Here is a 16177-nt window from a genome sequence, read left to right on the forward strand (position 1 = left end):
TCCTGCTTACAAAGTTTTGGCTAGCCAACAACAACTAAGAGGAAATAATTTGGAAGAGATTCTTTATGTGCCAGTAAGGTCTATGTGTATGTAATTTTGAATATTTTTTATAAGTTGGTGCATTGTTACTAATGTGAACTGCAACAGTTACCCTTAGAAATTAGGTTTTAAATGTTTCTCACATATAAGGATGTATTTGTCTAACTGATTTCCTCTTGAGTGTAAACTGTATGTTAGAGTTCCATTCACAAACATTTTTCTAACGTAAGGTCAATATTGAACGTTTAAGAATAAAGACGATATAGTGATTTTAATACATATTTTAGAACTTGACAAAATTGTGAAGCTGGGGTCAAAATGCAATTCAGAATGCTTTGCTTGTGTCTAGAATGTGTGCGTTCTTGTGAAAAAACGCTGTGATCCTGCAGAATAATTTTTGTCACGCTTCTTTCTATACAAAATGCCAATTTATGCCACATGAGTTAATGCATTTTTGAGGCTAGCATAATAGCAGTCTCTTCCCTCAAAGGTTATTTTCAACATACTGATGCTTTCATAGCACATTTTTACAGTGTTTAGAACCTACTGGTTGATTTATACATCATTCTTAATTTTTAGGAATGGTAAAATTATTGAAGAAAATGAAAAATATATGCTGAGAGGAAGCAATACACAACTAACAATAAGAGATATAAAAAACATTGATGCGGGTCCTTATATCTGTAATGCTAAAAACAAAGCAGGAAATGATAAGAAACAGACATTCCTTCAAGTTTTTGGTAAGTACTGCATAGTATGTTCCAACCTTACTTTTAAATGTCAGCAGTAGGGAACCGAAGTGATAATTCACAATTTTCAGTGGAGCAGTATTCCTGCAAGATGTCTACTGATGCAACAAAGCACTTTCTGTGTAATTTTACGGCTCTTTCCTCCCTGTTGGCTACTTTAACCTTTACATCTGAATTGAATTTTGAAAACGCTATCTTCAACATTTGCTTTTCTACTATTCAGATACAGTACAATGGAGTGTTAAATTGTTAATTCACTCTGCTTTTCTTTTAAATGTTGGCTGCTTGCAAGAAAACCAAGAGGAGAAAGAGGGGGAAATTCTGAAAGGGGAAAAATAATTATATGGACTTCTAAGCAGTGCCTTTTTTTGTTTGTTTGTTTTTAATAAAATAACACCATTCAAAGGTGTTCTCATGTTTGTTTGGGGTTTTTTTAAGTGCATGATTGCAGAGGTTGTCACAAAAATATTATCTGATCTGAGATTCAAAGGATGAAAGCAACAACATGAAAACTCTTGTTTCTCTCCTTTACATAGAACTGATAATTTCTTTGAAGTTTTGTACGCTATAACCTAGTGAGAGTAGGCTTCTGTGAAAATGTAGAAAACCTCCCTCAGAATCGTACACAATCAAGGCTGTAGCTTACTTACAAAAAATGTACGAAAACCAATGTGTTGGGTTATTTTACATTAACTATAGCTTGTAGTAGAGAAGGATCATTTATATTTGAACAGCTAAAGCACATACTTAGGCCATGGGATATTAAATTTTAAGTCCCAGAGAAAAATAATAGTAATCTATACAAAGTACAACAGTTCTAACAAGAGAAGGGTAATCGTCTGATAACCGCGCTGGAAGTGGAAAGCTGTTGTGTTGGATACTGCTGTCATTTGAGATCTGGGAGTCTGAGGCTGAAGGTACGGCGTCAGATGAACAGGTTAGCTACGTCTGTGTGTGTTCCACTGTCTTTCCGATTTGAGAAACTCTTCATAGCCCTCCATGCCCTGTCTCCAGTGCTCCACGCTCCAGACACAGTGCCTAATCACTGGACTACTTCATTGTTCTGAGGTATTTGAAAGTTATTTTCAAATACTTTTCAAAGAAAGAAGATGAAATATGATTTTTAAATTTCATTCCAGCCTCAAGACATACAGCATCTTGAGGATTTTCGTGGGAAAACAGAACTTTTCATTCAACTGTATTTCCAAAATGGAAAAACCAATAATAATGATTTGAAGGAATAGAAAAGACCTGCTGGTTTTGATAAGAGAAAATAGTTTTGATAGGGGAAAATAGTTCTGATAGGGAATAGTCGTGGGGAAACCTGGTTCTTCAACAGCACAGTGCTGCTTCTGCTTTGATCTTGGTATCTTCTTTCACGTTCTCTTTTTCTCTCTCACTCTCCTCACTCTCCACCTGAACTGGTGTTTGCACGGAAATGTCTGCAGTGTCTCCCAGGTCTTTTTCCTGAGTGGTTGTAGCTAATTTAGAGCAAATCATTGAGTATGTATATGTAGAGTTATTTTTCCTGTGTGCTTTACTGCACACAGATATATTTAAATTAGATTTTAATAATCTGTGTACTGTTAGTTTGACTTCAGGGAATAGTATCATAAATTAAGCCTTTTGCCTTATTTGTAATCTCAAAAGCTAAGCGTGATTTTAGTCTAATATTGCTTTTACAAGTTTGACCCTCTACTTTAGCTCTGAAAATACTGAGAAGAGTTGTATTTTCTCCTACAAAGAATTTTAATTTTTCTTTTGTCTCTTTCACACAGATGAAACTCCCAATCATATATACAGCCAACAACTTAACTTTCTTCCCCTTAAACATTTTCAAATAAATGCAGTTGGAAAGCGGCAAAGCAGATGGCTGATTATTATAGCTAAATAGTACACAAACACACGGTTTGTGTTAAATGACATATTAAATTGCATTATTCTTTCTCACTCCATTAGCTTGCTTGTCTCACATACCTGCCATCTTTAATTTTAATATACAATGTAAATTATTTGGGACAATGACTGTTGTTTCTACAACAAAGCTCTGTCAGGGTTGAAACTTGTAATAACAGTAATTTAACCATAATGCAATAAAAATAACAATATCATTAGCATTCAGCATTTAAAATGTTTAGTATTCTGCACTTTTGAATGGACTTGCCCATCTTAGTGCCGCTAAAAGCTGCATGTGTTTAATTTCCATGTGTGACCTCGATTTCTTTTTTGGTTTGTTTTTTTGTTTGTTTGTTTGTTTTCAGTATTAGTGTTAAAAAAAAAAAACTATTTTGTCCTTAGAGCAAATTCTTACTCAGTCAGTTTTTCTGCAATGCTAACATATATATAGAAACCTATAGGCACACACTGCTCTTCCCAGTTCTTTATCTTTGTATAGTGATTTCTACCTGTTCTACATAATATGACATAGAAGAGTAAAGAAAGTCCCGTTTCCCGCAGAAGATATCTTACTGATCATGCTTTGGTTATCTCTGTCACCCTATTATCTGCTATAGTTCTTTCTGTATCATTATTCATTACTACCCAAAAGATCTCTTCCATATCAATGCTTAGGACTTGTACTTCATGCAAATTCATTTATGTTTAGTTCTTCTGAATGGATTGAAACCAGGGGAATTCTTCCTTGAATTCTTTAAAAGTAGTTTTAGTATTTGCCACTGCTTGGTAGCTAACTTTTTATATACATTTCACCCGTACTATTGAGTTTCATTGTTTTCTTTGACTTGTTTTGTGATGTGATTAGTCACATATAAATATGTGTGTGTATGTGTTTAGATACATGTGAATTAGCATTTTGAATTATGAAATACCACTCTTTTACCGCTATGGGCACCCCTACAAAAATTTTCAAAATAACATGTTAACAGTTGATTTAAGAGCAGTGAAGAAAATTCAGTACTCTAAAGCCCTCCTACATCATTTTACCTTTCTCAGACATAAACATTCATTTCTTCATCATTCTTTCCTTAAACTGATGGCAGAAGTGTTCATTTACCTTATATTAAAAAAATCTAAGAAGGCTAAATGAAACAAAATAAGCTTTAATTAAAGGCATATTCATGCTATATGAGAGTACTGTTTATTTTCTGAGGATAGCTTCTATATCTTAATCATGTTTGTTCTTCAGTTGCTCATTTCCACTCATGAATCATGTAAATGCTTGGTTCTTGTTTTCAACGAGTTTTCTCTCTTCTGTACGTATGCCACAAAAAGAGATATTTCTATGTCTAATAATTTCTGCTTCTAGAAACAGGAAAAATATTTTTCTTTTATTGGAATCGGTAAAATATTTGAAGGATTTCTAGCACAAGTTAATTTGAAGAATATAGATGTTTTACTTATAGTCAATGAGAGGGTAGTCTGAGCTCACGAATATTTAATTGGCATTTCAGTAGTTTCTTACAATTGATTTTAGGGAAGTCAAATGAGGGGAAAATACCTCAAGAAGCATTACAAAGGACTCTTTATAATGGGTGTATAGTTTAAGCACATAGTATTTTTTTATTATTATTATTATTTTCCGGATGTCTTTTTAAGTATAACCTGAACAGATTTTTGCAGCTGAGTTCAATGTAACTTTTATTGTTTATTGAGAAATGTATATGCTATTGTTAATTTATTATCTGATGCCAAGCAGATGAGAGGACTCTCTCCTGTCCTATCTCTCTTAGATGTGTTCTAAATGTTAAAATACAAAACCTCTAAGTTAATTTAGGTCCTCAGAAGCCATGTATCTTGGAACCAAAGAGACTGCAGTGTGTCTAAAATAAGATTGGTGTAAGAGTCTGTCTAAATTTTTATTTCAAACTTCATGTCTCCGCTCCTTTTACACTGCCTGGAGCACACCTCATTGGTTTTCCTTTTTGATTAATAAGTAGATTAATACATGTTTTGGTATGCCTTCTGGTTTGGTTTGGTTTTGGTTGTTTTGGTTTTTTTTCCTAAGATACTATTCAGTATATATTTGGAAGCTCCAAATTCACATTCACTGATATTTCTAGAAAGGGAATCCCATGGATCTGTGTGTGGAACTATCTGTATCTGCTCGTCGCAGTTATTGTGAAATGTACTAACTGCAGTTTGCAAAGTGCAGTTCATCAATTAAAGATACAGTATGAAAAGTTCATACATTTTCTGTATTTCTTCTTCCTCTTACATCCTTACCTGTTTGGAATGCCTCTACTTTTAATGCAATCTACAAGGGCAGTGATGCCAGTTCTCTCAGAAGACAAGTCTTAAATCCCTTTAAGTGTAAAAGAATTGTAAAGTAATACAATTTTAACATGTACAAAGACTCAGATTTATCATGCACTAAATCCAGTCAACATTTCAATATTTGTGTGTGTGTAAGTTCTTATGTCAGGAATCAAGTTTCAGGAATCTATTTCTTAGATATTTCTTTGTTGGGCTCTAACGTGTTTACTAAATTCAAATTGTACCAGTAGTTTCCAGGAGGCCAGGGTTGCACTTTTGCCACATGATTTAAATGGGGCTATACAGGAAAGTAGCATTAGAGTATGATTCCTCGTGTCATATAAATCAAGAGATCCCGTCAGGCAGTGATGCAGATACACACTAAGCCTCTCACCAGTAAATCCGTGTTTGTATCAATAACAAGCTGTTTAAAGCAGTTCTTTTGATGAGATGTAATCAGGACGATCTCAAGCTTTATATATGTGTGTCTCTTCCCAAGTCTGATGAAATTCTTTTGTCAAAGGTAAGGATACAACTCTGTAAATTCAATAAATTGTGTACCTTTTCCAAGAAATTGGTTGTGAACAACCAGTAGCAAATCTAGAACCTCAGACTGCTATCCATGTTCTTCAGATTTTGGGGAGGCTGCAGGCTAACAGCAGTAAGCTTAGACCTTGTCTGAGACAAATCAGAAAAGGCCAAGGAAGGAAACTGAAAGAAACCTCTTTCTTGAGGAAGTGTTAAAGAACTTAACACCGACATTTTCTGCTAAGAGAATGAACTTTCCAATCACTAAAAGTTATTTCTTTATTTGCCAGTGTCACTCTGTTAATATTTTTTTTAAATTGCATGTCTGGTTCCTTATGTTCCAAACAAAATAATTTTAATGAAACTTAAGCATAATTCCTTCCTATATTCAAGCCTTCTTTCATTTTAGTCAGGTTATTCAGTTTAAAATAAAATATTGCAATGTGTTTGAAGAAACCAGGAAAGGAAAGAACTGGAGACTTCCTGGATTTACATTCCAAGACTCTGTATTTTCGTTTGGTTTACATTTGCTAGAGTACAGTAAGCAAATACCAGTTCAATTTGAGAATGACCTTGTCAATTTTGAAAGAACAATTAAAGAATTGAGAGTGGGGAGGGGGGATCAACTGTTTTAGTGTTTTTGTCAATACTAGTCTTGGCATCCTCAAATATTTACATCTATAGAAAAGTATTTTAATATTTTCCAGTGTCCAAAACTTCATAAAATCATCAGTGTAAAAACTTCTAGTCAATAGCAAGTTATGAGTTGTGAGCTACAAAAATGAAACAATTAAATAATGTCCCCCACATGAGCTCTCTTCTTCCTAGTAATACGTGTCAGCTAGATATATTTGATGATTAATCAGTGCTTATTGCTTTAAATGTCAGCTGCTCGTATCTAAAATGTCAAGCTAAAACTTTTTGTCTTGCTGTGAACCCTTTGAAGACGACCTTAAAGAAATTTAGAATATAAATCAAAGATTAAAAATTAAAGAGTATTAGGTACATGTTTTAGAACATGCATCATATTGAGCAGATCATGTTTATCGTGTTGTCCCTATGGGGAAATCCCCTTGTTCTGATGGAAATAATATAACTCCAAATGTTGCAAATTTCTGACATAAAACACTGTATATGGTGCTTTTTGTTTTTAAACGAGTGGTGTATCTGCCACAGCTCTTTTCTTGTTTCCAGGGATGATGATATATCAAAGGAAAGAAAGGAAAAACAGATTATATTTTGCCCAGGAGACATGGCTATAGAAATAGCGTACCTGAGTACCATAGGCATTTAGATGATCCTGAAACTGAGTGATCAGTGGGGTTATTTTGAAGTTTAACATAGTTATCTTTCATCTCAAGTTATTTCAACTGTTATACCACTTGTAATACCACTAAGGAGAGTGTCACTTTTCTCAGCCAAACTGATGTCCTGCTGTAACGCTTTGCTTACTACCTTCTGCTGCATCCAATAAAGCAGGATCCAGCTGACATTTCAAGAGCTCCTAATTACTCAGGAGGGTATTTTCTTTCTGCACATGATGTCATTCACCATAGATTTATCTTTAATGAAGCCAGATATTAGTTCAGTCCTTTGTAGGTAAAAATATTACTTGTTTTTAATCTCTATGCAATAAACACACAATAGATTTTGGAATAGTTGAACAAAACAATAGACAAGAAACAGAAGAGTATGGAGATACGGAATAAGAAATGAGATCGAGAAAAATGTGGTGGAAGTGGATAAAATAGAGGTAGATTATGTATCTGGGACATAAGTTTGAACCAAGTTTTGTTATTTTTCTTGGTGATGCTGAATGCAGCATCTGTGAGACAATGATCATAAGTGAAATAGTGGTCATAAAATGAGAAAGGACACTGGACGTAAATAAAGCATTCTTCACCATGAGTATAGCCAGGCACCACAACAGGCTGGTGAGAAAGGCTATGCAGTCTCTATTTTTAGCATTTTTTTAAGACGGCGCTCAACACATCCCTGAGCAATCTGATCTGAACAGAGTCAATTGGTGAGGTGGTTGGTCAAGATGACCTCCTGGAGTACCTTCCAACCTGACTGATTCTCTTTCCCCTTTTTATCCCCTAACACAATCCAGTATTACTCTTCTGCATAGCATACGGTCTAGTAACCTCATCCAGGAGTCCAAGTCATCAGCATCAGACAGACATAAATAGTCGTTGTGCAACTTGGAGTCAGAAAAGCTGAGTGCTCTTATAGATGGTAACATTAAACCTTTAGTTAATTGTAAGTAAATAAACAAGGACTGTGGTTTAACGAAAAAAGAAAAAATTAAAAGGTAGATTTTGATGTGACATTCTTTGTACAGGATAAGTAATGTAATTTGTATTTTTAACAGTACAGCCTCAAATAATACAACTTAAAAATGAAACCACGTTTGAGAACGGGAAAGCAACCCTCATCTGTGAAGCAGAAGGAGAACCTATCCCAGAGATTACATGGAAAAGGGCCATTGATGGAATAACTTTCTCCGAAGGTGACAAGGTAAATCAGCCTTTAATGACTAAAATTTCAAAATATGCATTGTCTGGCTAATCTTTTTGTAAAGAGAAAATTAATCTAGAGATAGATTAATTCTAGATTCCTCTGGAATTAGAATGAACTGCTACTTTCCAAGGTAATAAGTGAGATGTGGAGATTCTAAATTTTAAGTTAGAAAAAAAAAAGCCACAACCAAACCCAAAGAAAAAAGCAATTGAAGGGCTGAAAGATAATTCCTCTCATCAGGCCCAATTTTTCATAAATAATCCTTACAAAGGGTTTCAATTTCATCTTGATGGTAATGGCTGCCTTTCATGACTATGTTTGGACTTGATCCAGTATTTCTCTACCTGCAGTGGAGCTTATGGAAATCTGAAATTAAAAAAAAAAATATGAATACTTTGGACTTCTTTAGTTCTCACTTCTGATTATTTTTCTACTATTTTTCTCTTTCACTTTATTTTTCCTCACACAGAGCAAGTAGTCTATAACTATAGATGTGGCCTATTTTTCCATTTTGTTTTTCCATTTTCATGTTTTATTACAAAAGTTGATTGAATAGAGAATTAGTGTGACAACATTACAGTGTGACAATGAATAAAGTCAGTTACTGTGGGAACAAGAGCTGTAATTAGATGGAATGGTGAAAGCAAAGGGAAACAGTGTAATGTTATTCCTAACCATACAGATAACAAGCCATTTCTACAGACCTTTTTTTTTCTCTATTTAAAATAATTTTCTTCTAGTTTTTGAACACGTATTTCATTCTTAATTTTCCTGCATGAAATACAGAATTTTATTTATTTTTATAGAATTTTGTGCTGAGAACTATGAGATACCATCTTTCCGGATGGCTAATTCAGAATTTTTACTCCAGATAATCAAATAGCAAAATACAGTCGTCTTGCAGATGTTTGCACATTCATCAATCATGCCACTGAGGAAATTAGAAACATAATAAGTTACTCAGTTTATAGGGAATTGCTCTATATTAACAAATTATGTACTCCATAATTAGAGTTCTGAAGGACAATGACTGGTCTAGTCTCTGACTTGACCTTTCCTGGAACTGAAGCAGTTTATCTGAGGTTCTGTCTACCATTTTCCTGCTCTGTGATTTCCATTTTAAGGCAACATAACAGTATTTATATAATTTTTTTTTCCTGATAGTTTTACATTAAAACAACGCAGTTACTTTCCCCGTTAAATACGTCAAGTTAAAACTCATCTTTCTGACCCACAAGGACTATACTTGGTTCGAAGGTTACAAATGTAGCCTTTTACTAATTTTTGGAATGTTCCTAAAGTATCTGTGTTATATCAGAAAATGAAAATGAAAGCAAATCACATAAACAAGCTAAAGAGTGTTGGTGCAGTTGACACCTGAAATTTACCCGGTGCTTATACAGGACATATTACATTCTTAATTCAAACTGCAGGCAGTTAAACTGTCTAGAAGTGTTACTCTAGCATTCTCTGAACTGTGGTTCAGCTGAATGATACTGACAACCAAACTAAAAGCTATATTAACTTTCTACTAGTGTCCTGACATACTGTATGTGGAAGATACAAAGAATGAGGATAATGCAGTTATACAGTTTCCTTTTGTTCTTGCCAGTGAAAGAATTCTACATGTTGCTCATGGGAGAGTTTTCACTGTATGTTGAATAAATGTCCTGAAATACTGTATATGTTCTTGAGCTATAAAATATGCTGCTTCATTTGCCCTGTAGTTCTCCAGCTCCAGGGTACCAAAGCCTTGGTTTGTGGTTTCCTACTAAATTAGGTGAATATGGAACAAAACTGGCAGTGATTAAATTATTAAGTGAAGAAAAAGTGTGCGTGTGTTTTAACATAGTCTTAAATTGAAATTATTACTTATATATTATGACTTTTCAAATAATATCCTATGACCAGATGTACTTGCATAAACATAAAAATTACCAACCATTCAGTGAATTAATCTTTTGAACTTTTTGCAGTTTTAAAACACTTTGTGGTATAGACTGCTCTTAATCCAATATTTATGTTAAGAATATCTTCAGGGTAAAATTTTTTTCTGTAGAAGATGGAAGAACTGCTCTCACTATAATATTAAACTGATGATTAATAAAAAAACACAGGAAGTGTTCTTATTTTTTACTTATGCATTTATTACCTTTAGTATGTTGCCCCTCAATCATATTATTCTTGTTTTGCTAAAATGCAAGCCTACCTCATGTGAATAAGGAAGGTAGCTGAATGTGACATCAGTCTTAGTCTTCATGGATTCAAAATGTTTTCTTTCAAATTATAGATAGATCTTATAACCAGGACATAGGCTTTTCTAAGTTTTAAAATTATTATGTCCAAAAGAATGGAAAATATGGACCAAAGTCATAGATCAAAGAAATAACCCTGCTGGGCTTAAAGAGGATAGTGCTAATGAGTAAGAAGTCTATAATTATCTCTTAGGAAAATACAGCTTTGATAACAGATTTTTAGTACATCAGAAGTGTGTATTTGGTAGTTGAAGCCAAGTGAGTTCAAACCAGACGCAAAGAATCCTTTTCCTCTCTCCTTTTATCAGTTAGCTTTTGGAACAATCTACCGTACAGTGTGTGGTGCCTCTTTCAGTGAGAATTTGAAATAAAGGAGTCTTTCACCTTCCTCTGACCTTTTTTGAAAGTTTAAATGGAAAGTTTTCCAGCAGGTCACATTAGATCACCTCTGTAATCCTTTTATGTCTTTATAACCCGTAAATACATGAGAGTGGGTAAGCCTGAATAAATGAATGATTATGCGTGACAGAAGGTGTTTGGCTAAACCCTTAAAGATTTGAAAATGGAAATGGAGGTTTAGTCCAAGACCGGAGCTTCATCTGCTGTTGCAGTGTCGGGCCAAAACTCTCTGTTTCGTGCATGTACTCTGCCTCTGTGCTTCCAGTCCCTAATACCCCAGCATTGCGTGTCCTTTCACTAACTTGCCAACCTGGCCATGCCCCTTTCAGCTGTGATTAGAAATGGCATGTTCCTACAGACCTCTGTGCATCCAGCAGGCCTGGCTCTTTTCCCAGTAAAAAGCGGAGGCAGGAGAAGGAAGGATAGTGATTGGATTGGAATTGCTGTAATCACTTATAAAATGGATTTTGGACATGTACATACCTATATCTACACCCGTCCCTAAAGGAGAACATATCCTAATTCCCTGATAGAAAAATGTTCTTGATTGTTGTGCATACTGCAGAAGTATGAGAGCAGGGTTTCATGCTCTACTTTCCTAGAATCTAATTCTAGCAGAAATCTGAAAGCTGACTGATGTTGTTTGAAATCACCATTTCAAGTCCTGTTTTGGAATACAAATAACAATAACAGATGGGGCTTGGGATGAGACAGTAGCTCCACTGTATGCAGCACGTGTCCTGAGAGACAATCTTTACTGTGAAGAATTTATGATGTAAACATGTAAAATGAATGAAGTCAGTGCAGAGAGGTCACAGTCCAGTGTCTGATACTCAGTTTTGATAATGTTTCATGTGTGGGCTAACTGGTAAACAACAAAAAAATAAAAGGAGGGGAGTGATTGTTGTGGGTCGGGGGAGAGAATTTGTGACTTGGGAGTTGGATTTAAGAAATATGAAAAAATACTGTGTTTTTCATATACGAGGGCTGCTCTGAAAGTAACACCTCCTGTTTTATTATGTTGGCCCAAGAGGTCAGAGCCGGATGTTGGTGGTCTGTCAGTAGAGGTTGGACCTTCCCACCAATGTTCCGTTACATTTTGTTGCTGTGTGACTGACGGTAGCAGAGGGGCGGTCTGACACCATGGCATCTGGCATGGCAGAGCGTATGCAGCAAAGGGGTGTCACTGAATTCCTCCATGCGGGAAAAATTGCTCCCACTGACATTCATTGACACCGCTGAACATCTATGGAGGCCAAACTGTGGGTGTCAGCACAGTGAGGGGATGGGTGGCATGTTCCAGCAGTGGTGGCAATGACGATGGGTCACCTGGTGCAGATTTTTACCCGAGCGCGTCATGCAGGCTCTTGTTCATCGCTGGTGACAATGCACAGCCAATGGGGGTGACTGTGTGGAAAAACAGGGGCTTGTAGCTGGGAATTTCCTCTATCAAATAGCATCACTGTGCTCTGTGTATCTGCTGTAGTTTCCATGGAAAAAAAAAAAAAGAGGTGTATTTGATACAGATTCACCAAATGTCTTTGAAATCTCTTACGCTATTCTTCTTGTAACTAGAAATAAAAAAATCTCTGATTTTTAACTTTATACTGAAGACTGCAGAGAGAGCTTGAGTTCTGCTTCTATCTATGATTGCAATAATAAACTGGATGTCCCCATGAAACTTCCTGTGACACTGTTTCTACATATTGCAGAGAGCAGACCAATAATTAAATCTTTTTCCAAGTTTGAATTCACTTTATATTAGCATGCAAATAAGAACTATTTGGACATTGTAGAGTTTTTTATTGTTTTCGTGATCAGGCAATAGGCAAAGGTAAAGAATTTGTGTTTTGGTTTGCATTTTCTTTGAAAGGTCAACTCTGCTTTTTCCCCAAGCCTGTTAACTCCATTCAGCTTTCACAAAAAGAAGTGTTATAGTGTCAGTGAGTTGTGTTGCCTTTCTTTTGAGATACTAGTGAGAGCTCTGTTACGTTCTTGCTCATCAAGGATTGAGTCTTTATTTGAAATGAATCACCAGAAAAAAGAAAACAGATGTATTTAGGGTATTTTAATTGATTCCAGATTTCTTTCTTTTTCTGAGCTATACAAGTCCAGTCTTTGTAAATTAATCTCAGGAAATATTCTCCTTTGAATAGTTGGAAAGATATAAAGGGCAAGTCTCCTTGTCTTATTGAAGAAAATTGTTATAACCTGTTTCACCTGCCTGTTCTGTGAACAACTGATACTGTACTACTTACAGTGTCACAGAATATTTTTGCTGTTATAATACTATCACAGGCCTGCAGACCAGAACAGTTGATGTAGCCAGCTGCAGTTGCATTTAATAATCCAATTGAGACACTCTGCGTACAATTCAATCAAGCAACAAAGACCTTTTTATTTTGTTTGTAACCTCAAAATGAATCGTGGTGGCCTTCATGTATTAAGGTTATGAAATAGAAGAGTGAGAATATTGTGACTGGAAGGAGGAGGTAAATGAATAGACTTGAGAATGAGTAGAAAGCAGGAGAGTGTTCTTAAATGTCAGGTAATTAATGATGTTGAAAATACAAAGATTTATACCCTGTGACGTGCAAAACATTGAGCACATCCGAGTACTGAATAGTGTGCTCTCACCAGTCATCTGATCCATATGCTTATGTGTCAGGGCTGCTTCATCTTCTCTATGGCATGTTCAGCTACAGTAATATGCAGTTGGGACAAACTCCTGAGTTAACTAGAATGAGTTAAAAGTAGAGTGTATGGTTTGGGGAGATGACAGTACTTTAGTGGGAAGATTTATTTTGCGGGGGTAAGCCTGTATGCAGTCAGAAACAGAGTGGCTTTCCTGGGTGAGCTGAGGAAGCATTACCGTAGGAAAGCTGCGAGACAATGTGGATATTTCAAAGTCCTTAATTAGCCCAATCACTCATCTGGGTTCCACACACTCCGTTAGATAACAATATCTGCAGTGATATGTAAATGAAGCCAAAAGTGAAGCTAGGAATTATTTTGATGTACTATAGCCTCTACCCCAATGCTGGCTTGGCTGGTGGTTATATTGACAGCTCAATACTAAGTCTCATTCAGAGAGCCCTTTAGATTTGTTCCTCATTTAGGAGAGAAATTAAATGCTCTGTTACCCAGAGTAGGCCCAAGTGGTTTTACATACACACACTCATCTAGGAATTCGTGTTATGTAGATGACTGTAATGGTATTACACTAGCTCAGAACTCTTTCATTTCTGAAAATTTCTCCTTTCAGTAAAACTTTAAAGTCACTTTACACTGGGAACAGAATTAAATAAGCAGAGACAAAGTTGTTCATTCTTTAAAGATGACAAAAAGCCAAAAATTTGTAAGATTTAGTACCTCTTCTGTATTACAAGCTTAAACAACCCAGGGAAAGAAGGATGTTTCTTTAGTGACATCACTAATTTAATCAATTTGTTAAGATGATACTTAAATTAAGTACAGGTTTTATCTGTTCTGTGAATGGATAATCCTATTTCCACCTCATTTATATTTCAAACTTAAAAATTATCACACATTACACAATTACACATATTACACACATCACACAAAATTATCACACACTATTTGCTTATATACTACCTATGCACCAAGTAAATATTTTTGAAACTGCACTTTCTGTGGGTCATGGTGCTGCATTTACTGTGTGAAATAAAGCCATACAGGCTTGGGAATAGCATTTCTTTCCCTTCCAGTATTAGCTTTTCCATTTAGTCATCAGTGTTGATATTCCATCTGTTACACTAACGAAGACCGAAATGATCAGGGAACTTTTTATGGACCAACATTTCCTACGATACCAGTGCAGCTTGGACTTGAATATTCATTCATTCCTTCCGCTACACAAAAAGATCATTTCATGAGCTTCTCCCTAAGTATCAGTTGTATTATGTGCTAACAGTTTAACAATTTTCAATAGCTGTTACTTGTCTGATGCAATAGAGAACCTGCATCTGATGATGCATTAAGTGATACAGACACATTTTCTAGACCGGAGTCATTTGGTGGTGTCCACTGACATACAATAGTACATTCTCCAGAGAATTTGGAAATGTTACATTTTCTACATACTGTGGATACTCACAAGAAATGAGCGCAATGAATAGCACAATCAGTACGGCAATGCTGGCAAAATGTGTTTTATGCTATTAAAACCTGTCAGCATTTTTCCTGACCTGGAAGGCAGTTTGAATACCCTTGTATATTAGTAGAAGATAAGTATTAGTATTTTGGCAAAACCAGGATGAAAGCAAGTAGCCTGGATTGTCTTTTTTCAATTTGCTGTTTGTTCTCTTTGACAAAATATCTAACTTTTGTGTAATAATAAGTTCCTAATGATTTATTAATGTCCTTAGTATGCTGTTAGTAGAATAGATTTTCCGATCACATTTTCACTGTACCATCTCCCCGTGTGCACCTACTCGTACGTTATCTTCCTATTAATTCCAGGTCTCAGATTTCAAACATGACAATGCTTATGTGTATGCCTGTCCTCTGTGATGGTTGGGAGGCTGTGCAACTCACCCTAGAACAGGAGTCCTATGTCTTTGCATTGGGAAAATTGAAGATTGTTTGCACCACCCCTTACTGGCAGCTTCTGAAATTTAACAAATAATGTTTCTTAGGACCGCATAACTGAACCATAGGTCTGAGCTCTGATTCGTGGTCAGAATAACTCCCATCTATGCATGGATTGAACCTGTGTTATTAAAATTTCTAAATGATGCAATAACATAAATAATAGTATCGACATTAAGATGTTTCTTTTTTTTCTATAAATTTCTGTTTGTGCAAATCGAGTTTTGACATTTATGCTAAAGGTCAGTGAATTAATAGCATACGATATTCTTTACCTTACTGCAAGCTGATCATCTAACGTGCTTTAATACATCTTATAGGTAGCTGATACATAATATTAAAGACTTCAGGGTTATATTACTTTGTAAAAATTGATTGAATTAATACATTACTCTAAATGTTCCTCTTCTTAAAATAGTATACAGAAGTGGATATTTAATATAGAAATTTGCATTAACAATACAGTTTTGTGAATATTTAGTGTTCCAAACTAAATAAATTCTGTTTTGCCAGCATGTTTCAGAAGACTTATTTGGATTTATGGTCTGTTGATCAAAATACATTTTGTGTTTTAAATTAGAAAATGTGGAGAGAAGTACAGAATCTCATCAGAAGCAGCAGTTGCTTCCTTTAGAGATTTAAATGTAGGGGTAAAAAGAGTTAGGATGTATTCTGATTAGACAAACATAGTATTTACAGTATGGAACATACCATGTTATTTAGACCACAGATTTCAGCAATACCAACACTATAATCTGTTGTGATGGAAGTATCACTATCTCTCCAAAAAGCAAGACTGTAGGCATTTAAAATTGAGATCTCTGAGATTAATGGATATTCTTTAAGAGTTCCTGAAGTCAC

At 35.3% G+C, this 16177-nt stretch overlaps 1 protein-coding gene across 1 annotated transcript in view; it reads left to right on the forward strand.

Annotated features, from left to right (window-relative positions):
* Nucleotides 1-8048, forward strand: part of LOC104490893 (neural cell adhesion molecule 2-like) — a gene marked incomplete at both ends in the record, with an annotated part of 23508 nt that extends 15460 nt beyond the window's left edge. Inside the window, 2 exons of the mRNA XM_010133244.1 lie at nt 619-779; nt 7903-8048. Of these exons, the coding sequence (XP_010131546.1) occupies nt 619-779; nt 7903-8048 (307 nt within the window). The remainder of the gene's footprint in view (nt 1-618; nt 780-7902) is intronic.
* Nucleotides 8049-16177: the final 8129 nt, after the last annotated feature.

Source organism: Buceros rhinoceros, unplaced genomic scaffold (genome assembly GCF_000710305.1).
Source record: "Buceros rhinoceros silvestris isolate BGI_N320 unplaced genomic scaffold, ASM71030v1 scaffold7093, whole genome shotgun sequence".
NCBI classification, from domain to species: Eukaryota; Metazoa; Chordata; class Aves; order Bucerotiformes; family Bucerotidae; genus Buceros; species Buceros rhinoceros.